We start from the raw sequence: 19,963 nt of genomic DNA on the forward strand, positions 1-19,963 counted from the left end.
ACAATAACCACCCCAATCTTCTCTTCGCTCTCCTCCCTGGCTCATACGAAATAAAAATGATGAAAGATTTGATTTTACATGTCCTAATGACTGAAAGGATAGATTGAGTTAATGTAGCTGGTGGTCTAGGGACAGAATTAAAATGTGTTTTGTAGGACATCACAGCTCTAGAAAAGAAGTGTCGGTAAAAGCAAGAGGGCCTGGTCTAAGGGTGACCAGGTTATTTGCTTAAGAGGTTTCCATTGTGCTGTGTTACCTGTTGCTGTGAATGGTTGCTGGTTTCTATTGTATCCATTTTATGTGAGGGCTGCTAATGGAATTTAATGAGTCTCCATTTACGGCTGTTCAGATTGTACTGTTTTTGAATGAGAGGAAACTGAACTGGTGGAGCGGTGCTAATTAAGCGTATTTGGAAGAGAATATACATATGTTTTGTTCTCTCTCCCTTACCATCTTTGCCAATTCTAGTTTCGCTGTTTCCAGAGGGTCAGAAAGCTCTCATTAAGCTTCTATTGAGTTATAGCAGAAGCAAGAAAAGAGAGGGCTCTGCCTATATAGGATGGAATACAAATGGAAAGCACTATGCTCTTTATTTTTTAATACCTACCTACAAAGCTCCCCAAAAGAAGAACTGGAAGCTCTTTCAGTCCACGTGACTTGAGATGTGTTCTACAAAGGGAACCTCTGACACTGGTTTGGAAAGCACTGGATACAGTATGAGGTGTTTGGCAGGGTAGCATATTCGCTACTTCATTTGCTCCCAAAGAAGAGCGGGGGGGGGGGGGGAGGGTCACTTTTTATTTCTCATATAGTTGTGTCCAGCAGTGAAGCTACTGGTTAGATTCACTTCCCCTTGTTATTTACTTCATTCTGGTTGATCAAAATTTTTATTATAGAGAAATTGGAAAATATCTTCTTTTTTCCCTCAAAGAAGCAAATCACAAAAGAATGAAGAGAAATAAAGGAAAGAACATTCTTGAAGGCTGCCTTTATGTGCTTCATTTAAGAAAAGTAACTGGATGATAAATGCGTGCACTGACACAGCCGAAGCTTTGTGCGTGTGTTGCTTTCATGCGAATCGGTAGCTGGACCTAAAATATTGGCATAAAGTTTTCAAAATAATTTACAGAACTGTTTCAGCAATTCTATGAGTACAGTTCTGTTTGGAACTTGGGAAGCCTATTGAAGCTGTAGACTGGGAGTCTTGCTTGTGTTTTGAATCTCTATAAAGTCCTTCCCACCCCTCAGTTACATATTTGATTGTTGATTTTGTTCGTATCGTTGTGGTTTTTCCCTGAGGATTTCCTTTCCCCAAAAAAGTAGCCCAGTGCTTGCCTAGAGGAGTTATTAAAATATCTGTCATGCACACGAATGAGTGAACACAGGGTGACTAATCAAGTGACTAGCGGGATGACTGAAAGGAAGATGGAAAGGTAGCTTTGATGTGGAAAGAGAGGACCAAGGACTGGAAATGTAGATAGGTAACTTTTTCTCTTTGGGGTGTGTCTTAGTTACCTTGTGACGCTGTACTAGGAAAACCACCGTGGATCACTTTAACCAACAGAAATCATTCTCTCACCGTTTAGGAGGCGAAGAGTCCAAATTCAGGGCACTGTTCTAGGGGACGTCTCTCTCGCTGTGGACTCTGGGGTACTTCTTTCTATATCTGTGGAACTCGCTTTGTGTCTTAGCATCATCGCCCTCATTCTAGGGGGGTGTGAACTCAGGAACCCTCGGACAGCCGACACCGTTCCTGGCTCTTCTTTATTGGCGGTTGAGGGCCCTCCTTATCTGCTCCACTAGCTCTTCTCACCTCTGGTATAAGCAAACACCCTGTCCCATAGAAATTCCCCTTACATTGGTTCAGGGCTCTTATCTAAGTACGGGTGTTGCATCCCCTCCTAATCCCCTTACAATGGATCGACTTATCACATCACGGAGGATGATTACATCATTTCATAACTGCCGGTGAGAATCATAGCTAAGGCTGAAGAACCGTCTGTGGATGAAAACAGGCCTGGCATAGAGGAAGGCAGGTTATCATTGGCTTCACGTATTCATTGTTTTTCTCTCTTCTCTCACAACTAGGGTTACAGAGATGCACTTTCAACTGAAAGAAATGAATGAGAAAGTGTCTTTTATAAAGGATTCCCTAATGTCGTTGGACAGCCAGGTGGGACACCTGCAGGATCTTTCTGCACTGACCGTAGATACCTTAAAAGTCCTTTCTGCTGTTGACACCTTACAAGAAGATGAGGCTCTCCTGGTTGACAGAAAGCATTCGACCAGCAGAAAACTTCCCCACAGCTGGAGCAATGTGATCTGTGCGGAAGTTCTAGGCAGCATGAAGATGACAGCGGAGAAGAAGTACCAGTACTACAGTACGCCCCCTTCTTTGCTCCAGAGATTGGCCAGAGACCAACACCACCCAAGGGTTCAGGGGCGCTCCCTTCTTGAGATGGCAGACAGCCCGAGGCAAGCGCCAAATGTAAGAGGTGACCAGAAAGAGCAAGAAACGAGGAATGGCATCGCTGCTTCTGGGGTGCCCCTTAACTGGCAAGCACATCCAAAATATGGCCATTTTCTCCTGGTCCCTTCTTATCTGAAGCAAACTTCTTTTTCTGCAGACACTGATTTGTCACCGTCCAGACCACCGGTGGAAGCCAGGGCAGATATGCTGGCACCCGAACAGCTCATCCAGAGTGAGCCTCCACCAATTGTCTCAGACCCAGAGTTAATAGTTGAACCCACAAAGCAGTATGAGCCAATCACTCAGGTACCAGCCAAGCAAGATAAGAGGGAACATGTCCTACTTCCTTTGAGTTCCAAACCTGCGCCCATGAGAGCAACCTCCCTTCCTTCCCACGTGGACGGCATGCAGATTGGAGGTGGCTATGTGAACTGGGCATACTCAGAAGGCGATGAACCTAGGGGGCACAGCATCGAGAAACAGTGGCAAACCTGCTTACCCTTCCCGCGGAACAGCGACTCAAATCAGAGTGGGCCCTGCCAGATGCACAGCCAGGCCCGATCCCTATCCGAGAACTCAACAGCCCTGGCTCAATGTGGTGATTGCTCAGAGGTGGGGTCATGGCTCCAGCCCAACTCCTCCTTTTGGACGAGTCCTCTCCGAAGAAGAAGAAGCAGAAGCAGGTCCCTTGTAAGGAATCATAGTTTCAGATTCCACAAAGAAGAAAAATTGATAACGAGCTGTAAGATTAAAAGTAAGACATACACCCTTTTCGCCCCCAAATTGTACTAAAACTACATTGCTCTAGGTTCTTTTTCTTAATGAAATATTCTTCCAATTCTTTCCGTCTTTTCTGTAAAACAACATAGTTTATCCAGAGAGACTTAACCTTATATACCATTTTTTTTTTTCTCACAGATCTTTCACGCTTTTCTGAAATAGGGCCATCAGCGTGGGTCAAAGAAAAAATTCTAACAAAACCCAGGAAATTATCAAGGGAAAAGAAGAAAGCCCAAAGATTGCAGGTGCCAGTAAGTCTACCCATATTTTTATATTTGGGCCATTAGAGGTCTGAGTCTACGTTGGCTGGGTTTTCATTATTAAAAAGTTTCAGAAACACAAAGTAGCATTGGAGTGTTATGAGTTTAGACAGGAAAGTTAGAACTATCAAAGTGGATTGACTTTCATTTATGTTTGTTCATGTATGATGGTTTTGATTTTCCTTCAGTTTTTAGTGTTGCAAAATGAACATTTGTGTACAAGTCTTTATGTGGATGCATGTTCTAATTTCTCTTTGTACCTAAAAGTGGATTCTTGGGGTCTTATGGTAAGTGTACGTTTAATTATTTCAGAGGATGCTAAAATATTTCCCAAAGGGGCAGTACTTTTTAAAAATATTTGTACCAACTCTTCCATGTACTTACCAGCACTCAGCATGCTCAGTCTTGCTTTGTACACACTCTAATCGATGTGTAAGGGATCCCGGTGGCAGTGTCGGTTAGATGTCAGGCTACCAACCTATGCACCAGTGATGCATCTGCAAGGTCAGTCTCCCTGCTCCCATCAAGACTGACGATCTCAGAAGCCCTGTGCCCTGCCACGCCTCCATAGCAGTAGGTTCTTCGATCTCAAGTGGTAGCTCACGGTGATTTTCATTTGTCTGGTGATCTGTATTGTTCAGAATCTTTTCATCTGCTCGTTTTCTCTCTCTATGTTCAGATTTTCATTTTGAAATCTCAATGGTTTGTGCTCTTACTGAGTTGTGTGAGGTCATCATACATTCTACCTCCAAGTTCTGTGTAGCATATGAGCTTTTCAAATATTTTCTCAATTTTGGCTTGCCTTTTCATTGTCATACATGTCCTTTGAGGGGATAAACACTTTCATCTGGATAGTGTCCAGTGCTTTCCCCCTTTTCCTTAAAAATATATGCTTTTGGTGACATATTAAGAAGTGCTCAATTGCAAACCACTCTGGTGTGTTTCTTTTAGAAGTTGCATGGTTTTAGTTCTTACATGAAATGTGCAAAAACCAGGGTTAGGGAATCAAAAGGGAAGAAGACAGTGGCATTTCTCAAGGTGAAAGACCTTGGGTAGAAAAATTCAAGCCTCGGGTTGCACTACTGAAGATTTCTCTGGGCAAAAACATTGACTGACGTGTGATGCATCAAAAGAAGGAATACACAGGATTACTATCAAAAGATAAAAATGGTCACCATGTACCCATTTCATGAAGTAGCATACGACCAAGAACGGAAGGGACTGCAGTACTCCCTAGATTCACTGATGGACTACCAACTGAGACGTTCCAACGGTGACATGTAGCCGGGATGTGCCAAGAAAATGGGAAGACAGCTACCTCCCCAACCCTTCCAGTCAGAGGTGAGGCAGCAGAGTGTGTATGTGAATTAGAGAACAACATCATTCATATCACACACAGTTAAAATTTTGCTGAAGACAATTTAAACAATGACTGCAGCAGTGCATTGGCAGTGAACTGCTAGAACTTCAAGCCTGATTCAGAAGAGGACTGAAGGATACCATTGCTGACATCCAATAGATCTGGGCTGAGAGCAGATAGTAACAGAAAGATGTTTACTGTGTTTTATTCACTATGAAAAAGTATTAGACTGTGTGAATCATGATAAACTGTAGATACCATTTTAAGAACTGTTACTCTAGAACACTAAATGGTGTTTATAGGCCAACATACTTTCTCAATCCTTCAAAGCATGTTACCTTCTCTAGGAAAATTCTCTTCTAATGTGTTTGAAGTATATGAATTAAAGTTTCATGACCCTCACTTCTAGGGAGCATTTGGGTTGTACTTTGTACTTTTTCCAAGACAGTTTTGTTTATTCTCCTGGAAGTCTGTGGTATATTCAAGATTCTTTGACAACACAGTATTTTAAAGGCAACAAATCCTTTTCAGGGTTCCTTAATTGTTAACCAGCTTTTGCATTCGGTAGTTGTTCACATAAAACAAGAGATGTTGGATAAATCAAAACCAAGAAAAGTCTGTGGCAAGGTTGTATCTTTTCAGAATACCTTATCCAGTCTGAATGCTGAGCAAATAGTCCAAGAAGGTGGACCATGTCAGAGGAATACAGCATCAGGATTAGAGAAATACTCAATAACAACCCATGAAATGCAGAGGACACAAAGATTTCTTGTTCAAAGTGAAGAGGCCTTAAAGTACTTGCTTATGAAGATCAAAAAGCACAGTCTTCCCCTGAACATAAAGAAAACAAAATCCGCACACAATCCCGATAAACAGAAAACATAGAAGTCATCAAGGATGTCATTTCACATGGGAGGACCCACAATTAGTGTCCATGGAAGCAGAAGTCAAGAAATCAAATGACATATTGCACTGGACAGACTTGCTGTAAAAACCTCTTTCACATGGTTCAAAGCAAGGTTTTCACCTTTAAGACTAAGGTGTACCTGACCTAACCCTTGGTATTTTCATTCACCTCCCATGAATGCAACAGCTAGTTAACAAATAAGGAACACTGAAAAGGGTTTGTTGTCTTTAAAATACCGTGTTGTCAAAGAATCTTAAATATACCACAGACTTCCAGAATAATAGACAAAACTGTCTTGGAAAAAAGTACAACCAAAATGCTCCCTAGAAGAGACGGTCATGAAACTTCACTTCATATACTTTAGACATTTTATTAGAAGGGACTATTCCTTGAGAAGATAACAGGCTTCGAAGGGTCAAGAGTCAGCAAAGAAGAGTATGACCTGTGGTGAGATGGAGTGACACAGTGGTGTCAGCAGTGCACAAGCATAACAAAGTGGGGACAGAGCATGCACACTGCTACAGATCGGAGCTCTCGACACCCAGAATCCAGGACAGATAACCCCTCAGGAACAATATTGAGAGTGGTGATACCATGAGGGTAGGTGGGGGAAGGTGGGGCGAGAAGAGGGAGAAAGGGTGAACCGATTGCAATGATTGACGTACAACCACCCCCCACCCTGCCTGCCTCCCAGGGGGATGGACAACAGAAATGTGGGTGAAGGGAGACAGCATTTGGTGTAAAATATGAAAATAAAAATTTATAAATGATCAAGGGTTCACATGCGTGGGATGGTGGGGGATGGAAGGGGGACAAAGGAGGAATGGATACCAAGGGCTCAAGTAGAAAGAAAATGTTTGGAAATGATGATGGCAGCATATGTATAAATGTGCTTGATAAAATGGATGCTGTAAGAGCCCTCAATAAAATAATTTATTAAAAAAATAAAAATATAAGGCGAGGACGGTGCTGTACGGGGTAGTGTTTGGTTTCTCTCTCTCTGTCTCTGTCTCTCTCACTTTCTCTCTCATACATAGGGTCTCTCTGAGTCGGCATTTCATAACAGCAGTTGTTACATTTATATCTGTATTAATTTTGAGTATATAATTCATTTTTGCATATAATGATAGATAAGGGTTCAGATTCTTTCTTTCTTTGGACTACAGACTTCCTGTTTTTCCCTTTCTCAAAATGGCTTACTCCCAGCACCATAAACATCACCTGGGAACATCTGAGAATTGCAAAATTGGCCCCTTTCCCTGAACCAGCATCCTCGGAGGAGTCCCGCAACCCGTGGTTTCAAACAGCCCTCAGTGAATTCTGATGCACAGTCAGACTTGACCCACACTTTGGTTCTGAAACAGGACCGCAATACAAACCACTCTGATGCTTGAGTGGCAGGTTTGGGTTTTTTTTTAAAGGTTCCCAATTGATTATGTGTTGGGCTGCTAGCCGCAGCGTCAGTCATTCGAAACCATCAGCTATACTCCTTGGGAGAAAAACAGGGCTTTACTCCCATAAACAGTTACAGTGTCCCACCCTCACAGACACAATTCTACTCTGTCATATAGGGTCGCTATGCGTCGGCATTGACTCGAAGACCGTGAGTTTTTTGTGTGTTTTGTTTTGGCTTTTTGAGACCATTCTGGTGTGCAGCTGTGGTTGGCAACCGTTGCCCGTTGCCATGGTTCTTCCAGGAATATGACTGAAAGTGTTTTCACGTCTCCTTGTGTCTGCCCACTGAGAGCCTTGCCTTTCAGGTCATCACAGTCAATGGCTGCTCGCAGAGTGACCAACCAGAGTCCACGCCAGGAGAAAACAGCATCTCAAGAGAAGAGGACGGCAGCAAGAACTGGCTCACAGTGTCTACATTTAGTCAGATAAGTATGTCACTGTCTCCAGTCTTGGGTTCTAAGTACTTTGGTAGAGCTTTCTCAATGTAGGGTCTTTAGATCCCTGGTGGTCTCTGTTCTTCTTGCAAGAGGAAATGAAGGATAAGGGAGTTGATAACACATCCCAAGAATGGCCTTTTCCAATTTTCAGTTTTTTGAAAGGGATTCGTTTTCCATTTTTTAAATTGAATCGTTATAAAAACTGAGATAGACAGATAGATAGATAGATAGAGAGAGAGAGAGAGAGAGAGAGAGAGAGAGAGAGAGAGAGAGAGAGAATTAGAGTCTCCTGTCAGACCCGTTGAACCTGCTCAGAGTGTTTTCTAGAAAGCATCAATTTAGCTGATTTATGGAGAAAGGAAAAGAGTATTGGCCCAATTTTGTAAATTCATAAGGTTTCCATGAATATATCAGGGTCCTAGGTACCTTTACACACAACTCATTGGATTGAGTCATGGTTGGTGTGTTAGTCCGGGTAGACTAGAGAAACAAATCCATAGACACTCATATAAGATAGAGTTTATATAAAGCATAATTGTACATTAAGAAAGCATCCCAATCCAGTCCAGTCCAAGCCCATAAGTCTGATATTAGCCCATATGTCTGATACCAGTCTATAAAGTCCTCTTCAGACTCACAGAACACATGCAATGACACTGAATGCAGGAAGAACACAGGCCAGTGGGTATAAAGTCTCTGGATCCAGTGGCGTTGTAAGCATCCCAACACTGGCTGGGGTCTCCATGTGGCTTCTCCAGCACCCAGGGCTGTGTCAGGGTAGGTCTAGGTAGCTTCTCCTCAGGGATGTCTCACAGAAAGTGGACAGAGAGTAAGATAGTGTCTTCTGCCTCCAAGGAGGAAATATAGGAGTTCCCAAACTTCTTAGGAGAAGGCCATACCACATGGAGGCTTTGATCTGATTGACAGACTAGACGCCACCCTTTCACTCATAATCCTCTCAAATTGACACCAGAGTATGTAACTACCACAGTTAGCTATTTACTATTGCCTACATGGACTGTTAGGTCCTTGTTCAAGAGTCATTTAGGTTCTTTGATCATGGTGTTGGTAGAGAAGACAGGTCAAAGCAACAAGCTAGGAAGGAAGACTATGACTGGGTGCAAGGGCGAATGGAAAATAACCCTGGGCACATAAGAGGAGGTAGATTGAGGCTAGAGTGGAAGACATTCATTAGAACTTTGAACTGCCTGCATTAGGCATCTGCATTGCACAAAAAGGAACATATCAATTTTTCAACAGGGGAGACTAAATGACCAAGGAGTCATAAGGATTTAAAATTGTTTGCAATACTAAACGTAAGGTCAACACAGACACTGCACTGCCATTTATGTTTTCATGCTTCTTTAAAGCCCAGCTGTGTTTCCGTTTTTCTATATCAGTGGTTCTTAGGGGGGCATTTTGCACCTCCCAGCAGTCTGCCTCTGGGATGCTTGACAATGTCTGGGACATTTGGGGGTGTCACAGGTGGGACAGAGGGTGCTGCTGGCATTAAACATTCAACAAGGGACAGCCACCACAGTAGAAATGATTTGGCTCAAAATGTCTAGGCTAAGATGGCAGAATTCTGATTTACATTTCAAAGCTACTTACTTGTCTCTTAATCACCGAGAATCAAGTAGACTGTAAACCAAAAGCAACATTAGAAATGAAATCATTAACAGATCTGTTACAGATCTGAAAGGAGAGCTTACTTATTCCAAATCACATCATTTGCTAAGGATCATAACTTTGAGTACATCAATTTCTACACTTTAAGAAATGGTTTTGGGACCCATGAAAAATATATTCTTTTTGTTTGTAAATATTGTCTGTGGACATATTATCTATTTGTTTTTAAAATGGTATGATAGATATTTGGTTACTATATATGAGCCTTACTGGAATTATTTAAATTCTTCCAATGAATTTCTAACAGAGCAAGATGTGAGTGGCAGGAGAGTTGTGGGAACGAATTCCATTAAGTCAAATCAGAAGGGGGGAGATGATAGAGATTAAGCTACTGCAAGGGACTTGCTAGATGTAGGAGCTAATGGTACCCAGGCTCTTCTTTGAAACCCATCTCTAGAATCTCCTTTCTGAAGTATGTCTAAGTTAAGGATTAGTTGAAAAGGAATTTGGACAATAAAAATGTGTGTATTTGTATATAGGGGCTGAAGGGAGTGGAAATGAGGTAAGAGAAATGCTTTGTTAGGCAGTTCCCTTCAAATAGAACAAATAAGGGTCTGAAGAAATTAACTATGTAAAGAACAAGTTTGGTGCAGTGGTCACACACTGGCCTGTGAACCACCAGCCATTCCTGTGGAGAAAGACAGGGCTCGCTACACCCGTAAATAGTTACAGTCTTGGAAACTCACAGGGGGATTTCTACCCTGTCCTAGAGGGTCGCTATGGGTCTGCTTCGACTCGATGGCAGTGAGTTTGTTTTTGACTTTATAGTTATTTTATTTGAATTATGATACTTTGCTATCATTGAAACAATAGTTGTATCAATTTATGGTATCATTGAACAAATTATGGTAACATTGAAACAATTTATGGTATCAATAGAATAAAGCATATCATATGAAGTGTTATCATTTTCTAATGGACTATCTACACCCCTGGTGCAATCCCCCCCCCCAGCACAAAAAATTAAGGGGAAAAAGTAACCATTATTGACTACATATAGCCAGTGAATTTGACAAAAATATTATTTTTTTATTGGTGAGACGATACGTAGCAGAACATAGATCGAATCCATAATTTCTGCACGTACACTTTAGTAACATTGATTATGCCCTTACATTATCTCCCTCCTTCTCTGAGTCGTTCTTCCCCCGTTCGTATTAATCAACTCAAGTTCAAACTCAAGTATGCTGCCTAACCTTTCAGGTTGCTGTTGTCAATTTAATCCTGCAGATAGTTCCTGGCAGAGACCAATGTTCAAGGCAGACATTCCTGACCGATGAGGCTAAACTAGAATTTGGTTTCAAGACCACTGGGCTATTTTTGTTTTTAGGTTTGGAGGTGATCTTGGGGTCATAGCACAGGGGTTCACGCAGCATTAGTGGCTCCAGAAAGTCATGGGTTCACGACAACGTGAAATTCTGTTGTGCATTTTATCTCTTATTGATCAGGATTCTAGTTATGGTAGCTGGGTACTACCTGGTTCTTCTGGTTTTATGTAAATAGGCTAACCAATAACCCTTAGTAAATAATATTTTCATAATTAATTTAGAAAGCCATTTATTAAATACTCATTGAACATCTCCGATGTGTGCCGGCGACTCTGTAACTGCCAGATATAAGATAATAGCAGTAAGATCCTTACTTTCCTTTTAAGAAAGTCAATAACTAAGTCCATTTGATTCCCTTTTTAGTATTTCTTAAAATTTAACAGTTTTATTGACACATAATTCATATATAACACAATTCAATGGTTTAAATATATTAAAAAGAGTTGTACAATCATTACCATAATACATTTTAGAACGTTTTCTTCTTTCTTGTACTCATGATTATTTGCTCCTCATTTCTCCCCAAGCTCCCATGCTAGAACCCGGAGAAACTATTAATCTATTTACTGTCGCTATGGATTTACCTAGCCTGGATTTCATATGAAGAGGAACATATAAAAACAAAACCCCCAAACCATAATGAAATCAAGAGAACCCTTAACTGAGAGCAGAAAATAATAAAAACAAGGACAATGTTTGTTTTTGTAAATGAGCATTTATTAGCAGGAGTCACTGTGGATATTTTGTCTTGTCTTGGAGCCCACTGCACTGCAAAGACAGAATTAAATAATTGTTATAGAGTTGGTATGCCCCAGAAAGCTTAAAATATTTTCTTTTTTTTTAAAATTAGGGACTTATAAAACTCTTATCAAAATCCATCCATACATCAATTGTGTAAAGCACATTTGTACATTCGTAACCCTCATCATTCTCAAAACATTTGCTCTCCACGTAAGTCCCTAGCATCAGGTCCTCCTTTTATTCTCCTCCCTCCCCGCTCCCCCCTCCCTCACGAACCCTTGATAATTTATAAATCATTATTTTGTCATATCTTTCCCTGTCCCACGTCTCCCTTCACACCTTCTTCTGTTGTCCGTCCCCCAGGGAGGAGGTCACATGCAGATCCTTGTCATCGGTTCCCCCTTTCCAACCCACCCTCCTTCTACCCTCCCAGTATGGCCACTCTTACCACTGGTTCTAAATGGGTCAACAGGGAGAACAAATGATAACCTCACTACATGTGCATCGCCGTCCACTTTCCAGAGCTCTCGGTCTGATCGCAAGGCCATTTGCGTCCCTGGTCATGGTCAGAGGGCATTCACTGAGGGCTTCATTCGCGTGGGGACCCTGCAAATGGATTTTGGGCATTCACTGTCATCCATAGCTCTCTGCAAACCAGCTCCAGCATTTCTTTTTAAGGAGCCCACTGTGATATTTCATGCAAATGTAAAGGAAAGATTCCTTACATCTGGGAAATTCAACTCCATGTATTTTAAATAATCTACATACAGAGGGCAGGACGAGGTGAATGTTCAAAAAAAACTACTAAAAGTTTTGTTTTATACATGAGGCTATGGGAGATTGGGATTCCTGGGTGGTGCAATCTGTTAAGTGCTTGATTACTAGTCCAACAATTGCTGGTTCTAGCCAAGCTGGAGGTGCCTCTGAAAAATGCATCTGACCACCCTGTCTCTGAAAATGTCAGCCTTGAAAACTATGCAAGAGGTCTGTTCTATATACTTGGGCCTGCCAAGTGTTGGAATTGACTCTATGGCAGCTAAGAACAATTCTGGATAATTTAATGTTTGACTTGGTTAGGGAAGTATAAATCTATTATAAATGTAAAGGTAACTATAAATTCCAAAATTCACTGCCGACCGATTCTCTCCTGTCCTAGGTGACCCACAAGGATCGGATCAAACTGCCCGCGGTGGGACTCCAAGCCCGTAACTCTGTATGGGCCTAGAAAGCCTTGTCTTTTGCCGACTCTCTTTCAGAATGGCTAGTGGCTTCAAACTACCTACTGACGTGTAGCCTAAAGTGTAACCACGATCCAACTAGGGGGCCTACTATAAAATACTAGAAACAGAATAGAGCAGAACACTTAAAAAGTTGTTGGAAAAATCCTATTCTCTTTCAATTCCACTTTTTCACACATTTTTTGAAACCCCTTCATATTATTTTTAAGCACTTGAAGTAAAAGAATGAAGGCAACTTGCTAAAGCTTGTACAAACCCGTGAAAACTATAGATAAGTATATTGTGCTCAGATTTTTCTATTTGTGCATTTATTTGAATATAAAACATTTTTATGCATTTTCCAATTTTCTTTGTTTTTACAAGGTTTAGAACCATATATATACCAGAAAATGAAAAGTAAAGAAATTGAGCGACATGCTGTACAAGTCAACGATCACCTAACGCAGCCTCACGAGGTAGAAACATCTCATTTGATAGTTAAAACAAAGTCCATGCTCATACTTCTGTGTCTATATCTTGCCTTATAGCACTTAATTTATGAAGTCTGTTTTTATTAATCTTGAATTTAGATCTTTGTTCCAAAACCATCTATTAGATTTCTGCTCTCAGTTTCTCAAACCCTAGCCTATCATTTCCTTGCTTTTCCTTCAGAATTTACCTATGTATCCGATAATTTCCTCTAGAGATGTTTTGCTTGTATTGAAATGGCTTTCAAATATATGGTGGTTTCCATGTACAAGAAAAATTAGATATTTTAAATATGGTTTTAAGAGGTAGCTCTACAATCAGCATATAGACGATTCCGGGAGGAGGCTTGGCAAGAGAAATTTATAGCAACTGGAACTTTTCAAGGAAGGAATGGCCTGTTTCTAGAGGTTTGTGAGTCTGTAGTTATTTAAACATAGGCTGAATGGCGCCCTTGGCAGATGTGATGGAGGATCTTGGAGCACTGTCGAACATAGGATGATGACTGCTTCCCCAATGCTGACATTCTCTGATTTTTCCATCTGTCTAGCCACACGATCTACAAATATCTGCCTGTGTAAAGCCATTTACTATGTGGGAAACACAATATAGTTAGCATATCCCATGGCATTTAATTTTGGTCTTTCTATGAGCATTGTCTATATGAACTTGAAAGTACATGCACACTGACTGACAACCTCAGAGGTCCTTGTAGGAATGTAATCTGTGTAAGTTTGAAAGTCAAATGTGCTGTTCCTTGACGGAGGCAGAGGTCTGTGTTAAAACACGCTCTTTGTATAGGCTACAGAACTTTGCATAGTCATTAAACCACCAACTTCATTAGCTATTCTCTGCAATGGGCCTAATGGCAGGATTTGTTCAGGGATGAAGCTCAGAAGGTAAGAAGAAATAGTAAATACAGAGGAATGGAGGGGGCAAACACAGGGAGGAGGGGAAGGTGTACCATTACCTTGTGGCAATAGCAATCAATGTCAAGCAAATGTGTGCGCATTGTTGACTGGAAAGCCAATTTTCTCTGAAAACTTTTACCCCAAGACACACACACACACACACACACACACACACACACACACACACACACACAATACCCCCCAACTCCCCCCCCAAACCCAACTAAACAAACCCCAAACAAGGGTGGTGGTAGATCATGCCATCCTTATGAGAATATAGGAAAAAGCAAACAAAGAATAACCACCATATAAATGCCCCAAGGTAATGTCGTCATGCACTAGATTTCTAGAACTACTCACTGAATCTAATAGGAAGTAGTATGAAGTATATGGAAGTCATTTTGCTTTACAGCTCTGTTGGTAGAAGACTTGTCCTCTCTGTAAATGACAATCACCAACTGAAGGGACCATCTACCGAGGACAGGAACCACCAAGACAACCGCGGTCACCTTGAACCTCCATAGCTCGTTCGTGCCATTAACTAGTTCACATCTATTTCTATTAACACTTGCATACTGTAGCCTTTTCACGGAAGATACTCCCATGAGAATAGTTTTATTTCATGACAGACCATCACTAAATTGACTTAGTTACCCTTATGTGGTGCTAACGCCAAGCATCTTTCTAGCTTGGGTTTAGTACTGGGACTGAAAGAGAAATGGGTCTAAAAAAAAGAAAAGCAAAATATAATGGAATATAATAATGGGAACATTAGTGGAAACTTGGGTTGGGGGTCTGTTGGGTGTACACGTGACCGCCTCTTCCTTCTACTCAGGAGCCACGCGCAGACTCTTGGTGGAATTCCAGATGTTCCAGTAGCAACAGGAAGACTCTGTGAGTATTTCTAAACTTCTCCGGGTAAGCATCATTGACTGCTTCAGCTTCTTCTTTTTAGCCCTGGTTGATAGCAAAGTTTAATTTGGTCAGAAAAGGGGGAAAAAGTGACAATATAATGAGAGTGTTTTTTCTTTTGTTAGTAATAATGAAAATCACTTATTCTCCAAGATTTCCTTTCTGACAATAAAATCTCATCTCTGTGCCCCTTTACAACATAATGAGGCATATACTCCTACCGCCACTTAAGCATTTGCCTTTTTTAGTATTAAAAGTGAAATAATGATTATTGTATTAATTCTCACAAGATTATGAATTTGCATTGGAGAATGAAACTAATCTGCCTTACCTGGATAAGAATATCCAGGTGATCTGATTTAATTTTTTGTTTGAAAAAATGATAATTATTCCCCAATTTTTTTCTCTTAGCAATGAGGTTGATTCTTCTCATTTTTTCCCTTTGATTTTACAGTAATGTCCTACTTGCTTGCCAAAGCCATAAGAACTGGGAGAGAAAGGGAACAGGTGGGGAGAAAATCAAGGAGAAGGGGAATGCACTTGCTTGTGGATCTAAAAAAAAAAAAACTCTGGATTTTATTTTCTCAAAGAAGTAGACAGGCACATGGCTACTAACGGAAAGTTTGACAGTTCAGATTACCAGGAGGTAAAGAAAGGCCTGGCAACCAACTTCCTAAATGTCACAGCCTTTGAAAACGTCCAGGGGCGGGCACCCTTCTACTGTGACATACTTTGAATTCTCTTAATTCAGAATGGACTCAATTGGGTTTTTCTTTCTTTCTTTCTTTCTGTTTTTCAACTTTATTTATTCAGAGAAGTAAAATTTGAAAGCCAACCAGGAAAGTTTCCTCTATTTTGTTCTTGGTGTTTTCTGCCATTCCCCTCCCCCGCCTCCCTCCCCCACTTGCCATCAAAATAGCTGTCTAATTGATAGGAGAGTCAGTTGATCCCAAGCAAGTAGAGATGAGGTTCAGTCTGCAGTCAACTTGTCCTTTGAGATGGAGGGAGCTCTGCTGGTGGAGTGGGTGACAGACATATTGGGCTCCTGACCCGCCAGGAGCTCTGAGGAAGAAGAATGGGGCTGTCTGCTTCCACATGATTTTCATTCTCAGAAATCCAAAGGGCAGTTCTACTCTGTCCCATAGTGTTGCTAGTTGCTATGAGTTGGAGTGAACTTGGCAGTGGCTTTGGTTCCTCTGAGCTCCCTCTCACAATCTCTCTGTACAAACTGGCCTCCAGACTCAAAGGACACATGATTCTCTTCACCCGAAGGTTCAGTAGTTTGTGCTCACGCAGAGCTGTGGGTTATTGCAGCCTGAAATTAAACAATAATTGTAATTGTACTTTCTCCCCTAAGGACCCTATATACTGGAGATAGTCTTTGAATGTATTTATCCAGACTTGCTCGTGGCCACGTGTGCACTTGAGCAGGGCAACTAACAATTTAAAGTGAGCTAATTTCAGCCCATGAACATTTAGGGGCCACGTGGGCTAATGAAACTGATTTGTAGGTATGTCCAGAGACATTCAAAGACTCATTTGTAGGCATTTGCTTTGCATAGTTCAGGAACCCTTTAGTTTAATTGATCCAGTGCCACACAAACACAGTAAAATCTTATATCTGTTGTGTGATCACATAGCTAATTAAAGAAAATAACTGCTTTTAGTTAGCTTTGGGCATACAGTAAGTGATTTCCACGACTATCTGGTGCCTGCTTTTCTGTAAAAATAAGTAGAGGTTGGTAAACTATTTATTGATAAGGATATTGGTTAACGGGTAACTCAGCTTTCCAAGAATTTGTGTGTGTGTGTGTTGTTGTTACAGTGCTCTGGTGGTGCAGTAGTTAAATGCTCAGCTGCTAAATAAAAGGTCATCAGTTTGAACCCAGTGGCCCCTCCCTGGGGGAAAGATGCGGCAGTCTGCTTCCATAGAGACTCACAGCCTTTGAGACCCTATAGGACACTGCCGCTGTATCCTACAGGCTCACTATGCATTGGGTTTGCTAGTAGTAGCTTTTTGTGGTGGTTGTTGGGTGCCATCAAATAGATTCCGACTTTGAGTAACCCGTAGTGAGGTGGAGACTTCCCCAGAGGGCTTTCTAAGCTGGCATATGGCCAGGAGTCCATCTTTTGGCCTTTGGTCTGCCGCATTTCTTGGTGGATTTGAACCACCAACCTTTCAGTTAGCAGCAGAGTGTTAACTGTGGCACCAGCAGGGCTCATATATAACCCGTGTTGTTATTGCTTTACCTATTATTTCCTTCCTTTGATCACTGAATCATTTACAACAGGGTTTAAATAACTTCATTCTCTCCCCAACCCCATTTTCTCTAAACAGGTTGAGAAATTCAAGTGGAATTGATAGTAAGTTTTTATATTTAGAACTTTCATCTTTGTTATTATTTTCCATCGCATGAGTAATAAGGCTTGCTGTCCCGCTGGTATTTTTTTAGTTTGGGAAATCCTATTTATGATTCGGCACAGTGAACTGCCCATTGGGTGGCTAATCACAAGGTCAGCAGTTCAAAACCACCAGCTGCACCTTGGAGAAACACATGACATTCTAATCCCATAAAGAGTTAACAGACTTGGAAATCCACAGGAGCAGTTTTACACTAACTTATAGTTTCACTATGAATCAGAATCAACTCAGTGGCAGTGAGTTGGGTTTTTAATTTTATTTAAAGTAAGGAGTTTAATAAAAGAATAGAAAATTAAATCTCTTTCTCCAAAAATCTTAAAAAATTACCTCTGTCTTGCTATGATTCTGTTGTGTGTGTGTGTGTGTGTGTGTGTGTGTGTGTGTGACTGAAGTCATCATCAGTTCATTCATTTCCACAGTCCCACACTTGATCATTTGTTTCCAAATCGAAACCAAACTCGCTGCCTTCGATTCGATTCTGACTCACGGTGACCACAGAGGACAGAGTGGAACTGGCCCTGAGGATTTCTCAGGTTGTAACTCTTACGGGAGGAGAAAGTCTCTCTTTCTCCCCCTGGGGAGCTGATGCATTTTAACATGCAGCCCACCATGCAACTGCTTAGCCGCCATTTGTTTAATTGTTTATTGCTAATTCTGAGACGTTCCTGAACTTGTACGAAGAGCTTCAAAAAGTTCATGGAAAAATGGAGAAGATTGGCATTTTCCTAAAATGTACTGAAGCGCTTTGTATGTATATGCCATCTCCTTTATAGTTTCAGTAGAACTCCATGGCTTAGTTGGGACCCGGATCATGGGAGACAGCTGCACGGTGACGCCCCCCTCAGTAGCTACTCTCTGACTCATGGTGGCCTATAAGCTCCTTTCTACGTTCTGGACCCATCTGAGGGAGAGTGAGACCCCTTTTCTTCATGTTCCATCCCACTTCTTCAGGTTTTCTGTTCCCTTTTTGCAGTTACTTCCTTCTTTTCAGCTTGAAAATACATTCCTATCCAAAAATAAAATGAATTCTTGGATTTCAAATTTCTACCCTTATCCTTTCCCCCCAAATTAATGGAGAGAATATTGATGATTGACATCAGCCTGCCGCCTGTGGGTTGCGTCTCCAACACATGACCGAAACCCAGTGTAACTGCCAAGTAATGGGACCTCTCGGTTGCATCTAACTGGTGGATTTGGATGTTGGCATGATCGTTCTTGACATTCCCTCCTTCCAGGTGTCTCTGAGCTCCTTTTTCCATTTCTTTCTTTGTTGATTGGCTCTGGATCTCTGATTGTCAGCTCTTCTTTTAAAAAGGACGGAGATGCCAGTCATTTACAGTCCTCTTTCCTGCCCACTCCTTTCGGCTGTCATCTTCCCGTATGCCCCAGCATCTTGCAGAACTCCTGTGCTTCTCCACACCTCTGTTTTTGCTTCAAGGTCTCCAACTTTTATTTTCCGAATATCTCCACAACTATCATTGTGATTTAAGTTATCATCGTCTCTCTCAGATAGTATGACCTCCACACTATTGATCTTGAATAGTGCATTTCCTAAGAGCAGCCCAAAGAATCTCTTTAAACTCAAAGTTGAATTTAAATCGCCTCTCTGTTCAAAGAGCATGCCATTTCACTTTGTAACAGGGAAGTGAAAAACTGCCTACAAGCCTGTGTTGCTCTGCTCTCAGCAACCCCCCAGCCTCATTTCCTCTCTGCTCATTGCAGTCTGGTAAGATGGCCTTCCTTAAGCACTGAAAGCAAGACTATGCTTCAGGATGTTCGCACAAGATGTTGCCTATTCCTTTATCAGGACCATGCTCGAATTTCACCTTTCAGAAACCACCAGCCACTTCCAGGGAGAAAGATAGGGGTTTCTACTCCCACAAAGAGTTATAGACTCCAAAACTCACAGGGGCAGTTCTACCCTGTCATATAGCATTACTATAAGCCAGTACATTAGACAGAGTTCTCTAGAGAAATAAAACCAGGACACTTATGGTGACTGGTGTGTGTATATATATGTATATATAACACACACACACACATATATATACATATTTAACACACACATATATAACATAAGAAATAAACAGCTAATTATAGAATAGTGCAAATGGCTCACTGCAACTCACTTCCGTGAGACAGTGAATACACTGGTAGTCCTTCAAGTCTTGAGCGCCGCTGGTTGCCAGTCAAGGAAGCAGACAGTTAAGTCCTAGGTAAGCCATTCAGGCTATCCAGCCACAGGCAGCAAACAGCAAGGCAGGTCACCAACAGTCAGCCAGATGAGAGCGTCCGACAGTCCCCAGCTCAAGCGACGTATACTCCAGTGTCATGGTAAAGCATGTCTTGAAGGAACCTCAAACTACAATGACACAGTCCAGGGGTAGGATGTCCCACGGATAGTGTAGCTTGCAAATTGCGGCAGAGAACAAGCTAAGGCAGCTGCACACTGGTCCGATCATCAAGGAGCAAGAGACAAGAAAGGCGAGACTCACTGAGCCATTTATCTCTCTGCCCTTCAATTAATCCCACATGTGTTCATTGGCCAGGTTGGCACAATAAACCTACCTATCACAGTTGGCATCGAC

General features: G+C 41.5%; 1 protein-coding gene across 1 annotated transcript in view; it reads left to right on the forward strand.

The window, feature by feature from the left end:
* TRPM6 (transient receptor potential cation channel subfamily M member 6) overlaps window positions 1-19,963 on the forward strand; it is a 206,374-nt gene that overhangs the window by 149,780 nt on the left and 36,631 nt on the right. Inside the window, exons 25-30 of the mRNA XM_075560537.1 lie at window positions 2,089-3,224; window positions 3,389-3,501; window positions 7,538-7,661; window positions 13,029-13,120; window positions 14,877-14,935; window positions 17,292-17,317. Of these exons, the coding sequence (XP_075416652.1) occupies window positions 2,089-3,224; window positions 3,389-3,501; window positions 7,538-7,661; window positions 13,029-13,120; window positions 14,877-14,935; window positions 17,292-17,317 (1,550 nt within the window). The remainder of the gene's footprint in view (window positions 1-2,088; window positions 3,225-3,388; window positions 3,502-7,537; window positions 7,662-13,028; window positions 13,121-14,876; window positions 14,936-17,291; window positions 17,318-19,963) is intronic.

Source organism: Tenrec ecaudatus, chromosome 10 (assembly GCF_050624435.1).
Source record: "Tenrec ecaudatus isolate mTenEca1 chromosome 10, mTenEca1.hap1, whole genome shotgun sequence".
Taxonomy (NCBI): domain Eukaryota; kingdom Metazoa; phylum Chordata; class Mammalia; order Afrosoricida; family Tenrecidae; genus Tenrec; species Tenrec ecaudatus.